Below are 19,883 nucleotides of genomic sequence, written 5' to 3' on the forward strand. Positions count from 1 at the left end.
TGTGTTCCTGCCACATTCTTCTTCCCATGCTTGCTTTCTGGGTTACTTTCTCCTCATCTTCCTCATCCAACAAGCCTCTGCAGATGTGCAAGAGTATCTCTGTCTGCATGGGCACACTAGGCAAGGTGGCACTTCGTCCTGCTCCTGTCCTCCCTGGGAGGAACCACCTCTCATCTAGTGGCTCTGCTCTCTGTACCATCATTGCCACAAGCTCTAAAACCTCAGCTGCTTGCCTCACCTCACACCTTCGCCCACATTCATAGAGGTCTAACTACACTTTCCCTTAGGTGGTCCCACTTAGATGTGCTATCAGTGGCAGTCTTGAATCCCAGGGCACTGCCCAGACACAACGGAAGCTGCCTGTAGCCAGAGGCACCCCCAGGGGCTGTTTAAAGCTGGCAAAGTAACTGGAAAGCCATTACCCTGCTGCCCTCAAGCCCCAGGAATCCCCTCTCTCTGCTTCAGAAACACTCCCTTGTGATGCCAGAACAGTGGAGGTTAATCTTTCTTGCTGAGGGTAAAAACTGAGACAGGAGAAGGAATCTATCAGCTCTTCCAAGTGTGAGAGGATGCAGTCCTGTTAGCTGAAGGATTCAGAAATGCCCCACTCGGACCATCAATGTTTTATTCAGTACCAATTTGCAAGTCTTTGCATTCCAGAGCATGCTGAAATTGCTGCACTTTCCAGCAACAGTAAGACCAGGGCTTAAGCAGACCTGGAGGAGCTCATCTGCTTCCCCACGGCTTGGCTCCCACGGTGTTGCTCTGAAGAGCAGAGAAGAGCTTCTGCAAAGGATGATCTGAAAAGTCACATATTCACCTGCTTGGTTTCCACTTCCATCAGCTGAAATCTTCCTCTGTAATTCCTGATAGACTCTCGTTACAATTAGCTTCACTGCAATGTGTGAATGATGCAAGTTCCTCCACAGCAGGGCAGCTGAGCAGCCAAACCTGTAGGAACCCAAGGCCATACTTGAGTTGTACCCATCCCCATGGCTTACGTCTGCCTGGCATGGAGCAAAGATGCTGCTCCCCTCTCCCCTACATCTCTATGCCCCGCTGTGTGCTCTCAGCAGCACAAGGGTGCACTGGTGGGGAGAAGGCAGGAGGCAGGCACATTCTCTGAGCAGCACAAGGGTGCACCGGTGGGGAGAAGGCAGGAGGCAGGCACATTCTCTCAGCAGCACAAGGGTGCACTGGTGAGGAGAAGGCAGGAGGCAGGCACATTCCCTCAGCAGCACAAGGGTGCACTGGTGAGGAGAAGGCAGGAGGCAGGCACATTCTCTCAGCAGCACAAGGGTGCACCGGTGAGGAGAAGGCAGGAGGCAGGCACATTCTCTGAGCAGCACAAGGGTGCACCGGTGAGGAGAAGGCAGGAGGCAGGCACATTCCCTCAGCAGCACAAGGGTGCACTGGTGAGGAGAAGGCAGGAGGCAGGCACATTCTCTCAGCAGCACAAGGGTGCACTGGTGAGGAGAAGGCAGGAGGCAGGCACAATCTCTGAGCAGCACAAGGGTGCACCGGTGAGGAGAAGGCAGGAGGCAGGCACATTCTCTCAGCAGCACAAGGGTGCACTGGTGAGGAGAAGGCAGGAGGCAGGCACATTCTCTCAGCAGCACAAGGGTGCACCGGTGAGGAGAAGGCAGGGGACAGGCAGATTCTCTGAGCAGCACAAGGGTGCACTGGTGAGGAGAAGGCAGGAGGCAGGCACATTCTCTGAGCAGCACAAGGGTGCACTGGTGAGGAGAAGGCAGGAGGCAGGCACATTCTCTCAGCAGCACAAGGGTGCACCGGTGAGGAGAAGGCAGGGGGCAGGCACATTCTCTGAGCAGCACAAGGGTGCACTGGTGAGGAGAAGGCAGGAGGCAGGCACATTCTCTCAGCAGCACAAGGGTGCACTGGTGAGGAGAAGGCAGGAGGCAGGCACATTCTCTGAGCAGCACAAGGGTGCACCGGTGAGGAGAAGGCAGGAGCCAGATACATTCATCCTCCGTGGCTCCTGCCTACCTCAGAGCTCAGAGGGTCTGTGCCCACAGCAGCCCTGCCTAGGGCTCTCAGCTGCCTCCCTAGGGGGTTGTTCATTGCCAGTAGAGTTTTACTAGGTTTTGTTAAATTAAACATATGATCCCACATTATCTGACCCAGCTCTGGAATCTCCCAGGCACAAATGAGCTCTGCTGCCTCAGCGTTTCCTTTCCATGTTTATTTACTGCAGCTCAGATCACCCAGTTTGCACTGTGCAGCCTCTGATGAATAAATAACCAGTGCCCTTGTAGGCCAGATTGATTAAATGTATTTAATTAATGAGCCCAGCTCCCCTTGAGGACTCTCCCAACTAAAATACTGCATCTGACAGCTCCAGGACCCATTGATCTGCAGCAATATGGAAGAGGAATAATTTAGTAACTCCATTGATGCTGTAACAAGGACATCCCCGAGGACAGGTCACAAATGGTCCACATGAGGCTTGGTCCCCATCACTGCAAGGCCACACAAGGCCTGTGAATATCTCTGTTTCTGGTGGAGGTGGCTGTTCATCCTTCCCTTGCTGGCTGGACTGGCATGGCTGGAGGGGGCAGGAGCTGGGACACCAAGGGCATGTAGGTACCAGGAGCACCAGTGAAGAACAGCTCTCCTCCCAAGGAAGAAATACTCTGCTGCTGGTCAGGAGGTGCTTACTCCTTTTCTCAGGTCAATAAATAGGGGTTCAGGCCCTGCTGACTGCAGGAAGGGGTTGGACTTAGATGACCTTTAAAGGTCCCTTCCATCCTTTTCTCAGGTCAATAAATAGGGGTTCAGGCCCTGCTGACTGCAGGAAGGGGTTGGACTTAGATGAGCTTTAGAGTTCCCTTCCATCCTTTACTCAGGTCAATAAATTGGGGTTCAGGCCCTGCTGACTGCAGTGAGGGGATGGACTTTGATGACCTTTAAAGGCCCCTTCCAACCCAGGCTGTTTTATGATTCTGTGGTTCTAGGGGAACAAGGAGGGCAGGAATGGAATAACAGAGGCATTGCTGGAATCCAGGGCAGATTTGGCTGGAGGAGGAGTTGGTCTATCCAGAATGCTTTGGGGAAAGGTATGGAGGAAAGGCTTTGGTGTGAGCTCACCATCAGAACTGTGCAAAGCAAAATGTGGCAGGAAGGAGCTACTCAGCTGTGTGTGCAGACAGAGCAGTGTAAAGGTGCTCAGGAGCAAGGGAAGTGGAACCATGGAGTGGCCCCAGCCTCAGGGGTGGCAGTGGGGTGCTGAGGTGGAAACAGGGAGGCCAGCTGGTCCAGCACTGCATCTCTCTTCTCCCAGGGAGGGACTTCAGCTGGTCCAGCTCTAAGCTCTCTCCTCCCACAGCGTGTGTGTGAGCTCTCCCGTGCCAGGGAGGAAGATCTTTCCCAAAGGGGAAAGCCCAGCTTGGTGGGCAGCAGGCAGGAGGAGGAAATAGTGCAGGAAGAGTCTGGCCCTGTGTTTCCTCGCTGGCAGATGCCTGAGCTGCAAAGGCTCAGCAGCAGCCTTCTGAAATCCTCCCCTGGTTCTTCTGCCCTAATTCTCCATTAGCAAATGCGATGACAGGCAGATGTTAAGAGCTCCCTCCGGCTGCTCCTCATCAGGCAGGTTGCTGAGACATCACGATCCAGGGCTCCGAATCTGCTCTGAGCAGCTCTGTGCACAGCCCCACAGCAATTTGTACTGTCACTGTCATGGGAAGCCGTGCTCAGTTGCCAGGGGCAGCAGGACTGCGGTGGGCTGGGGATCAAGGGACTGCTGGGGATGCTCAGCCAGGCTGCTGAGGCTTTGCTGCAAGGTGTATGGCATCACCCCAAGAGGGGACAGCCGACGTTGTTCCTCACCAAGACCGAACCTGGAGAGGAGGAGATGCTGGGGCAGGACGGGGGACCCTGCACTGTGTTGGCAGAGAGCTGCCCAGGGCCAGCCTAGCGAGCTGCGTGCTGAGGACCACTTAGCTAAGGGTGCAGAGAAGCTTCTGCTCGCACTTGTGCAGTGGGGGTGGTCCAGGCAAGCTGCCTGCCTGCTCCTCAGTTCTCTCCCCTCAAAGGCAGGAGGCAGACCCCTCTGCAGGCTCTGCCCTGCCATGCTCAGCAGCATCCTAGAGGAGATGCCGCCTGGGTTTATTAATTAGTCCATTAAATTATTGCAGAAGTTACCTTAGCCCCACGTGTTCCTCCTCCAGCTCGGGCAGGAGGACCTGCAGCTGACGAGCTGCCTCGGGAGCATCCAGCCCTGAGCACTGCGCCGCCTTGTCCTTGTGCCACCCAGCACAACGTCTGCCAGCCCCAGCTCGGTGATGAACATCAGGTTTTAATTAGCCTCCAACACCGTTTTTTTCCCTGGCAAACACTCTGCTGGGGGTTGTTTGTTTTATTTTGATCAGGGACAGGCAGAGAAGGGGGGGGGGGGGGGGAGGGAAGAAGGAAGGTAATTAAATTTGACTAAAAATTTTGGAACGTGGTTAAAGCGGATGAGCCTCATCTGCATAATCCGCTCCCTGCAGCGCCCAGAACTTCCACACCGCTTTGGTTTGGTTGATTTGGAGCAGGTTGTGGGGTTTTTTTTTTTCCCCCTCTCCGAGGAGCCGAGGTCCCGCTGCCCGTAGGTGGCACTGCGAGCCCGCCGAACACTGGCTGAGCTGGGCACAGGGCGACCCAGCCGGGCACAGTGCGACCCAGCCGGGCGCGTTGGACGGCAGGGACCGGGCGCTGCGCCGAGGGGACAGCAGTGTGCCCAGGTGCCCAAGAGAGCCAGTGGCATCCTGGCCTGCATCAGGAATGGTGTGGTCAGCAGGAGCAGGGAGGTCATTCTGCCCCTGTACTCTGCACTGGTCAGACCACACCTTGAGTGCTGTGTTCAGTTCTGGGCCCCCCAGTTTAGGAGGGACATTGAGATGCTTGAGTGTGTCCAGAGAAGGGCGACGAGGCTGGGGAGAGGCCTTGAGCACAGCCCTACGAGGAGAGGCTGAGGGAGCTGGGATTGGTTAGCCTGGAGAAGAGGAGGCTCAGAGGTGACCTTATTGCTGTCTACAACTACCTGAGGGGAGGTTGTGGCCAGGAGGAGGTTGCTCTCTTCTCTCAGGTGGCCAGCACCAGAACGAGAGGACACAGCCTCAAGCTATGCCAGGGGAGATTTAGGCTGGAGGTGAGGAGAAAGTTCTTCACTGAGAGAGTCATTGGACACTGGAATGGGCTGCCCGGGGAGGTGGTGGAGTCGCCGTCCCTGGAGCTGTTCAAGGCAGGACTGGACGTGGCACTTGGTGCCATGGTCTGGCCTTGAGCTCTGTGCTAAAGGGTTGGACTTGATGATCTGTGAGGTCTCTTCCAACCTTGGTGATGCTGTGATACTGTGATACTGTGAAACCGAGCTGGGCTTGCTTTGAGCAAGGTTGGGGGCTGCAGGAGAAGTGAGGAAAAGAGCAATGTCAGGGTGAAGTGGTTGGAATGCCAACACTGGGGAGCTGGGACTGCTTAGTTTGAGGGAGAGGAGGCTGAGGGGAGACTTCATTGCTGTTTACGTCAGCCTGAAGGGATGTTGTGGAGAGGCTGCTGATGGGCTCTGCTCACAGGTAAATGGAGATAACACCTGCTGCTGCCAAGAGTGTGCTCTTAGAAGGCCTTTTGCTCCCACCTGCCAGGCAGAGAGGGAGCTGGGGGTGCTGGTAGAGAGTAGCTGAAGAGGAGGCAGCAGTGCCCAGGTGGGCAGCAGAGCCAATGGCATCCTGGGCTGACTCAGGAGCAGTGTGGGCAGCAGGGCAAGGGAGGTTCTTCTGCCCCTGTGCTCAGCACTGCTCAGGCCACAACTTGGGTACTGTGTTCAGTTCAGGGCTCTTCAATTCAAGAGAGATGTTGAGGTGCTGGATGGTGTCCAGAGAAGGGCAATGAAGCTGGTAAGGAGCCTGATGAGGGGAGGCTCAGGGCAAACCTCACTGCTGTTTACAGCTACCTGAGGCTGCAGCCAGCTGGGGTTGGTCTCTTCTGCCAGACAAGCACCAACAGAAAAAGGGGACACAGTGTGAAGTTGTGCTGGGGAAATTCTAGGCTGGATGTTAGGAGGAAGCTGTTGTCAGAGAGAGTGATTGGCATTGGAATGGGCTGCCCAGGGAGGTGGTGGAGTCACCCACCCTGGGTATGTTTAAGGGTGATTTGGATGCAGTGCTTAGGGCTGTGGTTTAAGGTGAATGTTGTAGAGTAGGGTTCTAGGTTGGACTTGGTGACCCTGAGAGGCTTTGCCAACCTGCATGGTTCTGTGATTCTGTGATCTGAGGGAGAAGGTGAAAATACCTACATCTGATGGAGGAGGTGAAAACATCAATTATCTGGGTTAAGTGGTGAAAATACCACCTGTAGCTGGGTAAAGGAGTTTAAACACCACCACAGAGAGGGTGTAGGGTGTCCTCTTCTGGGGTGTACTGAGAACAAGTGCTCCAAAGCTCTCCAGAGATGCCCAGGGCTGGGCAGCATCAGCCTTGCCTGAGGAGCAGCACTGTGTCAGGTCTCATTGTGAGAATCATAGTAACATCCAAGCTGGAAATTGGCAAAGCCCCTCAGGATCACCAAGTCCAACCTAGAACCCTACTCTACAGGGTAGCAGGAGCAGAGGCAGTAGCAAGCTTGGATGACTTGTCAGGAAGAACCCCAAATCTGTGTCCCTGCTTATGGAGGAGGGTTGGAACTAGATGATATTTGAGGTCACTTCTAACCTAAACCATTCTATGACCTTGGGAAGGGGTTTTTAGTGCCCAGCACAAGGATGGCCAAGCAGCAAGTGGCTGTAAGGTCAGTTCAGGCATTTCTCTCCTCACATTTCCCTTTGTGTGGCCTTAAGCAGCTTCCTTTGTCCCTTGCTGTTTCTGTTTCCCTGCTTGTGTTTCCCCATTTCACAGGGGAGAAAAATGCTACTCTTCATTTCCCTGCTTGGCTGTCCACAGAGCAATTATCTGTTGATGATTTCTGTTCATTGGCAAGTTAGGTTCTAATGATGTTTGCTGAACATTTGATTACTATTGCAAACACTGCTTCTGCCTGCAGAGCCAGGGCTGGGATTGCTGGAGATGGCTCCTAACAGAAGCAGCTTTTGCATCCAGGAGTTTTGGGGTTTATAGAGACATCACCATCAGAGGTAGAATTTTCTGTTAGTGTTGTGGCTTGGGTTTGGTTTGGGGTATTTTTTTTTGGGGGGGGGGGTTATTTTGGGGGTTTTTATGTTTTCTTTTTCTGGTTCTGCAGACAAAATAATGAGGGTGAACAAACTTGCACTGGGTGACAAAGAGGGGTTTAATGATTGACAGTAAAACTCCTGGGCAGTTTGAGAAGGAATGCAGGAAACAGGATGCTGGGGGAGCAGAGGTAAGGAAGGATCTCTCCTGTCTATCTCTGGGATCACAGGATCACGGGATGCTAGCAGTTGGAAGGGACCCAAAGAGATTATCAAATCCACCCCCCCGACAGAAGATGTGAATTTACAGCCAAAAAAACTCTCTTAGGCTGTTTAAAGTGGGAGTATCTGCCCACATCCCCCCATACCTGTCCACATTAGAAGCCAGCTACAAGCCAGGGTGATGCTCTGGAGCCAGGCTCTGCAAAATCCATAGCTTCAAAGACAAGTCCAGCCCTGCAGGATTAAATCTATCAGGGTGGGAAAGAAGGGGGTTGAGTATCTAAAAGGCCAGCCAGCAGCAAGGGGAAAGTTCTGCTGGTTCTCCAGTAAAAACCCCAAACTGGCTTCAGCCTTATGCAGATCTGATGGTCTTCAGAGTGCCAATTCTTCTCCTGAGCCTGAAAATCTGCTGCAGCAGCTCCCAAACATCCCTAGTTGGCTGCAGCTCTTTGCATGCTAAAGCAATGGAGGATATGAACCCTAAAAAGGAGCCCAGCTGAAGGTTTGCATCTGAAATCCAACACCAGAACAAGGTGTTGAGATCAAACTTCTCATCTGCTTTCAGGCTGGCAATTTCACACCACTGAAGCATGGCAGATGAAAAGCAAAGGCCCAGATACTTTCCTGTGGCTTATTCTACAGCCATCTGCAGAAGCAAGCAGCATGTAAGCTTGCAGAATAGCTGAGGACCTGCCAAGTGTGCCAGCTTACACAGCTTCAGTCATCTGTTCCACTCCTCCTACCCAGCCCTGTCACAGTCCAGAGCAGCTCTGCCTCTGCCCTGCTTGGTCTCTGGTGGAAACTGGTTCTGATCCTCTCCTCTGAGTTTAAACCATAAACAGACAGGGTCATTATTTCACCTCAGTATTCACAGCTTTGTGGCCTGCAGAGGTGTTTCTGCCCAGCTCTGGGAGCTGTGAGTGCTGGTCTGGTGGTGGTGGGGGCCTGGGCTTCCTCCCCAGCTCTGGTGGCCTGAGTGTAGGCTATGGGACTGTTGGTGAAGGCTCTTGGAAGCAGAGGGGTCAGAGCTGCTTTGCAATGCAAATGCTGGCTCCCTTAACGCTCATGGTTGGCTTCACCCATGCCTTTCCCTTCAGGAATTCTGACTTCTTTGGGGAGTTAGGCAACAGAGCCATTCTAGAAGTCAACTTACTGGCTCCTGCTGCCTGACTGTCGTGCTAAGGGGGTGTTGCACACCACGGCAGAGGTGAGCTTGGCAGTAGTGGAGTCTGACCTCAGCCTGGTTGCCACTTTGACCGCTGGACTCTGCATGGATCAGTCCAGCAAGCCCTGCATCCCAGTGATGGGACAAGGAGCAATGGATGGAAGCTGCAGCACAGCAGGTTCCACCTCAACACAAGAGGAAACTTCTTTGCTGTAAGGGTCCCAGAGCACTGGCACAGGCTGCCCAGAGAGGTTGTGGAGTCTCCTTCCCTGGAGCCTTTCAGGAACTGTCTGGATGTGTTCCTGTGTGACCTGAGCTAGATTGTGTGGTCCTACTCTGGCAAGGGGATTGGACTGGATGATCTCTTTGGGTCTCTTCCAACCCCTGACATCCTGTGAGCCTGTGATCATTGCCTCAGGAGTGACTGCACTTGCACAGATGCTGCCCAGCACAGGGTGCACTACAGAGCCAGAGGTGTATGAGACCACCACACGCTAGAATTTGCCACGGTCCACAGACCACGTGTAAAGCAGCAGCCACCTTTGTGCAGCAAGGAAATGGCTTTCTGGGTTGGTTTGTAGTAGTATCAGCTAAAATTTCCCTTGGTGTGGAAGGTTTTCGACCTCAAATGGTTTTGCAGCCCACAGAATGAAATTAGCAGCAGCGAGGCACATTTGGAGCGGACACACAAACCACTGATGGAAGAATTGCAGGGGAGAAAAGCAGGCAGAGCATTTCCCCCCCACCCCCAGCTGGAGCTGACACCCCAGCTAACCTCTTTGCATCATCAACTTTGGAGTTTATTAAAGACCATGAGTCAGCCAAACCTTCAGAATGAATCTCATTAAGCAGCAGAGCACTAATATGCCCTTGCCCCAAACAGGGACTTCGTCTCCTACTTCTTCCACTTTTCAGGTCCCTCCCTCCCAATAGGAATTTGCCTGAGTTCACTTAGCTCCAGGTTTTAGTCAGATCTGTGCAAGCTTCTTTTTTTCCAGCATGATCAAAAGCAATAATGCACAGGAGAAGTGTAGGACAGAACAAAACTCCTCAAGGATTCACATGTGGAGGAGATCAGCTTCCACTTGGCTCTTGCTGCACCCCCAGCTAGGCTCTGATACTCCCCACCTTAGAGGAGGGGGCAAGGGGATGTGTGTGTGTGTGTGTGTGTGTGTGTGCATACAGACAGCACCCGGGGGGGAAGGCTGTGCACAAATATGTGCATTGTTAATTATTACCATGGTTTCTTATAGTTCAGCAGGGAAAAGTTTCTCCTGCCCATTTGTTTGTTACTTGGCAGGCTCCCAAATCTGTGACCTTCTTCCTCTCTGTCCCTTTCTGCCAGCTAATAAATGAAATTTTGGAGGAAGGTGTTTTCAAGTTTGCTGCCTCCAGCTCCTCTCTGCTGTTAATGTGGATGATAATGGGAATGAACTTTGCTCAGATTCCTTTTTCTTTTTCACCTTTTAAAACAGCAGTTGAAGTTGGGTTTTCTCTCTGATTTGCTCTCCTCTCCATTTCCTTTCTGCCTGGAGGGTTAAACCGGAGCGTGGCAGAGATCTGCCAAGGTGCTTCCCAGCTGGGAGCTGCAGATGAATAATTAGTGGTTTTGAAACAGGCTGCTCCCTTTGGGAATCTTGCTGCTTGCTGGGACCACTTGCTGTCCTACAGGACATGTGGTGAGCCCTGCCTCAGGCTGGGTGTAGGAATCAGAAGGCAGGCTGAATAAATGCAGGTGATGCCAGCAGTGTGCATGTGCAGCCCAGGCAGCAACCCTGTGCTGGGCTGCAGAAGGAGCAGTGAGGCCAGCAGGGCAAGGGAGGGGATTCTGCCCCTTGGCTCTGCTCTCCTCAGACCCCACCTGGAGTCCTGTGTGCAGTTCTGGAGCCCCCAACACAAGAAGGACATGGAAGTGTTGCAGCCAGTCCAGAGGAAGCCATGAAGATGTTCAGAGGGCTGCAGCAGCTCTGCTCTGAGGACAGGCTATAAGAGCTGGGGCTCTGCAGCCTGGAGAAGAGAAGGCTTCAAGGAGACCTTATAGTGGCCTTGCAGTATCTGAAGGGAGCTACAGGAAGACTGGGGAGGGACTATTGACAAGGTCTTGTAATGATGGGACTAGGAGGAAAGGCTTTAAACTGGCAGAGGGGACATTCAAACTAGATGTTAGGAAAGGGATCTTTGCAGTGAGGGTGGTGAGACACTGGCACAGGTTGCTCAGGAGGGTTGTGGCTGTTCCCTCCCTGGAGGTGTTCAAGGCCAGGTTGGATGAGGCCTTGAGTGACCTGTTCTAGTGGGAGGTGTCCCTGCCTGTGGCAGGTGGTTGGAACTGGCTGAGCTTTCAGGTCCCTTCCAACCTAAACCATTCTGTTCTATGACTCTTTGGTGCCTGAGGGACTGCTGGGTGCAGCTCTCTTCTGCCTCCATCACTTTCTGTTTTGCAAGAAAGTACACATTTTACCAAAAAGTTCCTCCCATTGGGGTCAGGCAGCAAAGCTGCATAAAATTCCTTCTTGTCCTTGACCCAGTTGACATCATAGAATCATAGAATCAACCAGGTTGGAAGAGACCTCCAAGATCATCCAGTCCAACCTAGCACCCAGCCCTATCTGTTCAATAAGGATGCTGAAACCATCCTGCTCGTTGCTGTGATGCTGCACTGGGCAAGCATCACAGGCTTCACCCAGAGAACCACAGAGAGGATTTCACCAGGACTGAAACACAACCTTCCAACACCTTGCCTGCCCGTGGATGCTGCTTTAGTCTGATGAATCCTTCATGTCCCACCAGCACTGCCTTGTTTCTCTAGGGTTTTTGGTCCACCTGAAGTCAGTGGTACAGAAGAGTTGTTAGCATGGGATGCTGCTGTGCAGGATCCATGCTTTGTCCACCAGAAAATGATGCCTGTGCCTGGCTGTTGAGGTGTTAGTAGGAGAGGGAAGGAGATGCTGGGTAGAATCAAAGACTACACCCACAGACCAGGGGTGTTTCAAAGGCTGCTCTGAGGATGCAGGACTTTGCCTGCATCACCTATGGTTCAGGCACAATGCTGGGAGCTCTGAAGTGCTCAGGCTGGGATGGGAAGGGGAAACCTGCCTGCTTCTTTGTCAGAAGGGTGAGGGTGGGCAGATGGGTAGGTAGAAGCTGCTGACTTAGGAAAAGATGGCTCAGCTTCACATCTGTCTCCTCTGCTTCATCCCACCCCTCCAGGGGCAATTTCTTGAGCTGATGAGCATGTTTTGGTATTGCAACACTGAACCATGGCTGCTCTGCTGAGCTCAGCATCCTGCTTCCCAGGCTGGGAGCACAGCAGTAGGCTGTCACTGCCTGTAGATGGATGAACCAACCCAGCAATGGCCTCAGACTAACAATTTCATCTGAGCCATCAAGTCCCACAGCTGCCTTGCCAAAGATGGAGGCTGCCAGTTCCTGGCCAGGAGCAGAGCTGGGCATGTACAGACAGCTGGCAACAACCCATTCAGCACACATGGGAAAGAGGAACTGATCCATGGCATGTGGCTCATGGCCTCCAACTCACCTCTGAGTAGGGAAAAGCACTGGAGAAATCCCCAGTGAGAACTCAGGGCTTTGGCCTGAGTGGAAAGCAAATGAAAGGGGGAAAGCTGCCTTTTATGTGCTTCAAAGTGACATGACCCAGGGGGAAGGCAAGGAGAACTCTGGTGGGCTGTGCCAGGGGGCAAAGGCTGCCCAGCAGGTGACTGTGGAGCTCTGCAAAGTTTCCACTTTGAAATCCCAGGATATAAATCCTTGCCACAGGATTACACAAGTCCTCTCCAAGCCTCTCAGTGTTGTGATATATTGTTGGGCTCCACAGCCTGGAACTGTATATGGGGAGGTGTCCAAGACCCATACATCATCTGGGTAGGTGGAGGGAGGCACGTCCCCAAGAGCTGGGTGAAGATTGCTGCCAAGGGGTGGAAAATGTCTTTGGCCTGCTAGCAAAGTTCATATTAAGAAATGCAGACTTGGTGTAAAGATGCTGACAGCCTGCAGGGGCAGAGGAATGAAAGCTGAAAGGCCCTCAGAGCACCAAAGGTTAGTCAAGGACCAGAGCAAACAATGGGGCCGTGGAGATGCCCCAAGGAGAGGCAAGAACAGCAAGTTGGAGAAAGAGCAGTGGCATTTGAGGGGGTATATAAAAGAGGATGAGTGCCCTTTGATGCTGGGCTTCCTGAGGGAAGTAGCTTCTGCTGCTGGGCTGAAAGCAAATGGGATGTGATGGTTAGAAATAGTTGTTGGATTGTTCCAGAAGCACCAAGAAGAATTTGAAGTTTATTGATATGTTCTCAGTGTGTCAGCAACAATGTGCAAACAAAAGGAGGTGTCTACACATCCCTTAATTCCACACACTTGCATCTCCAGGTCAAGGAGGAGGTGGGACAGTAGGTCCTGTGGCCTGAGTGATGATTTGCTTTCCAACAGCAAAGGAGGGGTTAAGGTTCTATATATTTTCTATAACAAGCCTTTGGAACTGCTGGGGAAAGGAGATCCCAAGGAGACTCATCACTGCTGTGCAGATGGGCTGGGAGCTGAGCAGGGAGAGCCAAGCTGTGGTGCTTGGGGTTTGCTCTCTGGCTGGGACCACTCCTCTTCTGTCCCACTCCCCAGCCTGCAAACACTGATTCCTTTCCCTTTTTCTCAGGGCTCAGGGGAATCTGAGCCAAGAAGCTGCTCCAGCTGTGTCACTCCCCCTGCTTCCTACCATTCCTGCCAAGGGAGTTTCCGTAAGCTGCCATCCCTGACCGCTTTTGAGCCATCTATGGGCACAGACAGGCTGCCTGGTGACAGCCCCTGTAGCAGGAGCACCTGTGCCCGTGGTGGGTTGCACAGAGTCCGTCTCCATCCTGCACTCTGTTCACTGCCTGTGGTGCTCCTGGGACAGGCAGGCAGTTCCAGACAGGACAGGGAAGAGACAAAGGTCCCTGTTTGCAGCCCTGTGCAGTCCATCTGGACCCCAGCCCACAAAGCTGAGAACCTCAGATGGAGACTCAGGGCTGGTCTCTGCCTTGTCCCCTCTGGGGCTGCATCCCTGCATCAGAACGGTTGCCCCTTGGATGGGGCAGGGATCCCTGAAGGTGCCACTTCTAGGTCACGACCACTGTGCTGCCTGACATGGGTGGGTACTGACTGCAAACCCAGCAGAGGGACCTCTTGGAGAGGAAACAGCTCTCCTCCTCCTTTTTCTTCTCCCCCTCCTCCTTCTCCTCCTCCTTTCCCTTCTCCTCCTCCTCCCCAAGCTGGCCCTAAGCTCTCCAGGGCCAAACTCTGCAGAGTGCTCAGTGAGCAGGTGGACAAACGAGCCTCAAACTGCTCTGGCATGAGGAGCACAGGAGAAGGGCTGCACCCACCCACTTGAGGAACTGGATTTACCTCCTCCACTTCTTCCTTCTTCAGCACAAGGCAGCCCCTCTGGATTTTATGAGCAGAGTCCTGTGCAGGCTGTGAGGCACTGCAGGTGCACTGGCACCCTCCGTGGGATGGTGATGGCCACGCAGAGCATGGTGACAACCTGTAGCATCCCCAGTGCTGGTGCCTGCACTCCCAGGAGCCGTTGCTGCACTCGTGTACATTAGCAGGAGAGGACCTGCAGCACCTCCACATTCCTCTGCCCTTCACTCAGCAGTCCAGAAGGCTTCAGAGCCTGTCGGGGCCAGGAACTGCCTTGCCAGTGGCTGCTGCCATGAGGCTGCTGCTGACCATCCTGCCATGGCTTTTCTGCGCTGCTACAAGTAAGTGTCTCTCTCCAGGTCACATCATCCAAAGTGGGGAGGAAATCAGGCTGCTCGATGTGCTGGGGTGGGAGGGAGATTGTAGATAGTGTCATGGTGGGATTTAGATAGAGAAGCTGGTACATGGCCCAGGGATGCTGAGAAAAGGCTGTGCCGGGAGCAGAGCTCTTGTGCTCGGCACCGCTGCTCCCTGCAGGGCTGCTGCTCGCTTTCCTGGGCAGCTGTGCCACCTGCAAACCCCGAGCTAGCAGCAGGCTGAGGTTCTGCCTCCTATTCAAGAGAAGACAGAGCAGGAGAGGAGAGGAGCAGCTACAGGCAAAGTTAGGGTCTGAAAGGGGAGGGAGTGTTGGGCAAAATCCCTGCTGGGAGTTGGGAATGGGGGTGGTGGAAAGGCTCTGCACCTTTTCCAGCCGAGTCCAGTCTGCTGCGGGTTGCTTTCGTGGGTGGCAACACGAACTGCTCTCACTCCGAGGAGGCTAAACCTTTCTCTCCTATCAAACAGTCGATTGCCTCTGTGTGTGTGTGTGTGTGTGTGTCTCCTTTGGAGCCGTTTGCTCCAGGTGCAGCTCAGCCCACCTCGGTGTGGGAGGTGTGAGCAGAGCTGTGTGGTGTGCTGGGAGAAGGGGGGTGCCAGTCTGGACCGAGGAGGGGTGGTGGAGATGCCCTGCAGTGCAGAAGCTAATCGGATGGATGATACACTGCCCCTGAGCGTGTGCTGCAGCTCAAGGACTGTGCCAGCACAAGGTGCCCAGGCTCTTTGCGGACAGAGGCAGTGCAGATGGAAGCTGTTCCGTTCAGTCTCAGCTTCCAGAGGACTTGGCTACCCCTTAGGCAATGCCTGGGCTTTGTTTACAAGCCTGGGTGGCCCTCATAAAAAGTCAAGGCAGACACTCAGGCTAACCTCGGGTACCTTTGGCTGCTGTTCCTTCCTAGGGAGCTGCAGATATGGGAAGGAAGGTCCCCACTCTACCCACCCCATCCCACCTCTGCCAGCGCAGGGCAGTTTGGCTAACAGGCTGTGTGGTCCAAAAATCAGCTGTGTCCTCAGCAGTTCCCTTGCCTGAGACACTTTTCCTCTGTTTTGGCTTTGGGGTTATAGTTCTTTATCATTTTTCACTCTCTCCTGGTGTTTGTGGTAGCATCAGAAGGAAGGAGACCTTCTAGCTCCCAGCTAAAGAAACAAAACCTTGTGCACAAAGAAGGTTGTCAGTGATAAAGCTCCACAACAGTTAACAGCAGAGGATGCTTTTTGACAGCTGTCACACTTTGGTGTTTGGCAGCAGCAGCTGTGACACCCCTGTGGCTTAAGGCACATCTGGTACAGCCACGAATGTTCAGAACACCTAAAATCCTCCCCTGCTTTGCCAAAGGAGCAGTCAAAAGCCAACGGGCCCAAAGCAGAGGTCTCTGGAATCACAGAATCATAGAATCAGTCAAGGTTGGAAGGGATCACAAGGATCAGCCAGTTCCAAACCCCCTGCCATGGGCAGGGACACCTCACACTAGATCAGGCTGGCCAGAGCCTCATCCAGCCTGGCCTTAAACACCTCCAGAGATGAGGCTTCCATCACCTCCCTGGGCAACCCATTCCAGGTTTTCACTACCCTCATGCTGAAGAACTTCTTCCTAACATCCAGTCTGAATCTACCCATTTCCAGCTTTCCATTCCCCCCAGTCCTATCACTACCTGATGGCCTAAAAAGTCCCTCCCCAGTTTCCCTATGGGCTCCCTTCAAAGGCCACAAGAAGATCACCTGGGAGCCTTCTCCTCTCCAGACTGAGCAGCCCCAACTCCCTCGGTCTCTTCTCACAGCAGAGCAGCTCCAGCCCTCTGCTCATCCTCATGGCCCTTCTCTGGGCACCTTCCAGCACATCTATAGCCCTCTTGTAATAGGGGCTCCAGAACTGGATGCAGCACTCCAGGTGGGGTCTCACCAATGTGGAGTAGAGGGGGAGGATCACTTCCCTCACCCTGCTGCCCACACTTCTCCTGATTCAGCCCAGGATCTGGTTGCTCTCTGGGCTGCCAGAGCACACTGCTGGCTCATGTTGAGCTTCTCATCCACCAGCACCCCCAAGTCCCTCTCCTCAGGGCTGCTCTCCAGCCAGCCACTGCCCAGCCTGTATTGGTGCTTGGGATGGCCTCCACCCCAATGCACCCCAGCTCTGCAGCCTGTCCAGGTGCCTCTGGATGGGTCCCTTCCCTCCAGCCTGTCAGCTGCACCACACAGCTTGGTGTCATCAGCAAACTTGCTGAGGCTGCTGAATGTACCAGACAAGTTGTGCCAAGGCTGTGAGCCACATATTTGCTTTGGGGTGATGGGGGCACAGCTGTGGCTGACTGCAGAGCCCCTTGCACAGGGGAGAGCCAGCTCAGCACAGGGTGTCCCCAGCCACAAAGAAGGGAGAGTGTTGGCCCCTGCCAGCCCCCACACTCCTGCTCCTCAGGCACTCCAGTGGCTTGGCCTTCAAAATGAGTTTTCCTTTCATAACCCATGGCTGGGACAAAGGGGCCTGGCCAGCTCAAGGTGGAAGATGAAGAGGATCAATGGAGTGGGGATGTTCAAATGTCACTTGGACCCACTTAAAGTGGACCAGTATCCCTTCCAGAAGTGCTTGGCATGGCTCCAGTCTTCAGGAGAGGTTTATGGAGTCACTGGCAGACTCTGATCCAGATCTTAAAACACTTCAGATCATGTGGGATAAATCCATCAGGTTTTGCCTAGGTTTGGAGTCCTTGTTCTTCCCAGAACACACCCCCAGGATGTATCAGTAAATCCCAGGCAGAGATGTGGGACTCCAGCTGATTGCCATGTCCAGGCAGGGATTTGAGCTGCTTGTGTCCAACTCAGCTACTGCAGAAATTTGGAATGTTTCCAGTCCAGTGAAAAGCTTCCTCTGATCCAGCCACAACCTATCTGCAGGAAAACTCCACTGGTGTGGACAAGGAGCCCAGGGTTTGCATGGCCAGAAGGCATCATGTCCACACAGTGCTGTTTACCAGGGCTTTGTGGGTGCCTCCTCAGTCATCCCTAAATCTCACTCACTCCCATACCATGCCACAGAGCCTGCTGGTAGGATGTTAATGGGGAGGGGGGGAATGTGAGGGAGGAAAAGGTGCTTTTAATTACAGCATGCACCATTAGCCATTTATAGCCTGGCAGCTGGAGGAAATCCTGAGTGAGCAGCTGAGTGCCACCCCCTCCAGTCACACTCACCAGTGCCTGATGGGTGCTGCGTCTCAGGGCACTGGTCAGAGTGGGCTGTGGAAGTGTTTAGCTGGATCTGAAGCATGGATAATTGCAAGACATTAGTGTACAGGGTCCTGGAGCTTGCTGCCTTTGATGGGTCTGGCAAGAGGGGCTCAGGAAAAGGAGATCTGCAGCTGCCAAGGCAGATTTGTTTGCACCCAGGGATGGGGCTGTGCCTCAGGGACTGGGATGATCTGGAAGGGGCTGGTGGCAAGGGGGCTGGGTGATAGGTTGGATTGGGTGATCTTGGAGGTCTCTTCCAACCTGGCTGATTCTATGATTCTGTGATAAGGTGGTTTGTCTGTTGGGTTTATCCATTTCCCTGTGTTCCCCACCAGAGTTGCCTCTGACCAGATCTCTTGGCTCCAGGGTGGTGTTTCAGCAGTTAAAAGTGCTCCCAAAGCAAAGACCTGGGTCCTGAGGCATGTTCATGCCTCCTTGGTGGTCTCCTGCACCCCGTCACCTCACTTGCTCCAGCCAGAGCATAGTTTTGTGGGGCACCAGTGTGGTGATGCTGGTCCTTGGCTGCAGCACCAGCACCCTTCAGCCACTCAGCCTTGCCTTGAGAGTCACTGGAGCAGGATGTGGCCTCAGGAGCACCTGCAAGGGTGGAAGTGCTACCCCAGTGCTGAGCACCTCTTCTTCCTCTGGCAGAGCCTTCCCTGATCCACTCCCTGTGGGATGAGCACATGTGTCCCTTGGGGCAGTTCCCCTGTGGCAATCTCTCCATCTGCCTGCCCCAGGCCCTGCACTGCAATGGGGAGGATGACTGCGGCAATGGAGCGGACGAGGAGAACTGTGGTAAGCAGCCAGCCCCTGGCAAGGAGAGTTGATGTCATCCCCAGGCCTGGGCACATCAGGGTCTGGGACCATGAGTGCATCAGAGTAGAGCTTGCTCTTCCTTTGGGAGCAACAGCAGCACAAGAGGTCCTGGATCTGTTTCAGATTCTGGCTGGTTCCCCAGCACACCCTGGCGCAGCAGCCACGTCTGCCCCAGGGAGCAGCTCTTCCCACAGGGATTCTCCAGGCTAGGGTACAGGGAAATCCTTGTTGCCACAAGGCTGAGGCAGTTGGTTCTGGGCTGTGGTGGGAAGGCAAAGGAGCAGAGCAGAAGGGTCAGTGTCAGGCAGGAGATGCAGGTTTAGAGGTGCAAAGGCACAACCTGAGTTCTTTTTCCCTGCTCAATAGACAGTGGAGCTGTTTGCTCGTGGATGCTGAGCCCAGGAGTGTAAATGAGTTAGACTGGACACATCTGTGGCTTCTGGGAGCTGATTAACTGTGAGTGGCTCAGAAGCAATATTTGGCTCAGGATATCACAGGATCCCAGCATGGTAGGGTTTGGAAGGGACCACTGGAGGTCAGTTAGTACAACCTCCCAGCTAAAGCAAGGTCACCCCCAGCAGCTTGCTCAGGATCACAATGTCGGGTTTGGAACCTTCAGAAAGAAGGAGACTCCACAACCTCTGCAGGTAGCCTGCTTCAGGGCTATGGTACCCTCACAGTGAAAATTTCTTCTGTTCAGATGGAACCTCCTGGGGTCCAGTTTGTGCCCATTGCCCCTTGTCCTGTCACTGGGCACCACTAAAGACTCCAGCCTCATCCTCTTGCCCCCTGCCCTTTAGCTATTGATCAGCACTGAGCATATTCCCTCCCAGACTGCTCTTTTCCAAGCTAAGCTGTCCCAGGGCTCTCAGCCATTCTTCCTCACAGAGATGCTCCAGGCTCCTCAGCAGCTCTGTAATCTCCCCTGGACTCTCCCCAGCAATTCCCAGTCTCTCTCCATCCCTGGATGGGATGCTAGAAACAAAACGTTATCGTGGCTGCACTTGGAGACGTGCCACAGGACTGGATGAGCCTCGGTTCTGGCCTGGTAGAGCAGCAGGGCTGGAGGCACACCTCAGGCTTCCTATGGTCTGGCATGGACAACAGGCAATGCTGATGGTGGCCTCTCCTCTCTGCCCTGCAGTGGATGACAGCGGCTGGCTGCAGATCTTGAGCGACATGCTGGCTGCCAGGAGCAGCAGGATGCTGGTGGAAGATGAGGGTGATGCTTGCTGTAAGCTGTCCTCCCTGGGCTGGCTATCCCTCCCCACCCTTTTGGGTGTTCCCTGCCAAACACAGACCTCTCGTTCCCCCTCTCAGCACATCCCTTCTGCTTGCCTGCAGGGCTGGAGCTCTTCCCAGAGCAGTGCCGCTGCTGGGGAAGGGCTGTGGATTGCACTGAGCAGGACCTCACCACTGTCCCCTTGGTCTCCTCCAACGTCACCAGGCTGTGAGTAGCAGTGGGTGCATGACTGCACTCTCCTGGGAGAGGCATGAGTGGGGCACATGCTGCAGGA

At 53.9% G+C, this 19,883-nt stretch overlaps 1 protein-coding gene across 1 annotated transcript in view; it reads left to right on the plus strand.

Annotated features, from left to right (window-relative positions):
* Nucleotides 1-19,883, plus strand: part of LOC135184135 (relaxin receptor 2-like) — a 38,416-nt gene that overhangs the window by 4,696 nt on the left and 13,837 nt on the right. The window contains exons 2-4 of the mRNA XM_064159725.1: nucleotides 18,199-18,345; nucleotides 19,511-19,600; nucleotides 19,711-19,816. Of these exons, the coding sequence (XP_064015795.1) occupies nucleotides 18,199-18,345; nucleotides 19,511-19,600; nucleotides 19,711-19,816 (343 nt within the window). The remainder of the gene's footprint in view (nucleotides 1-18,198; nucleotides 18,346-19,510; nucleotides 19,601-19,710; nucleotides 19,817-19,883) is intronic.

This window comes from Pogoniulus pusillus, chromosome 19 (assembly GCF_015220805.1).
Source record: "Pogoniulus pusillus isolate bPogPus1 chromosome 19, bPogPus1.pri, whole genome shotgun sequence".
NCBI classification, from domain to species: domain Eukaryota; kingdom Metazoa; phylum Chordata; class Aves; order Piciformes; family Lybiidae; genus Pogoniulus; species Pogoniulus pusillus.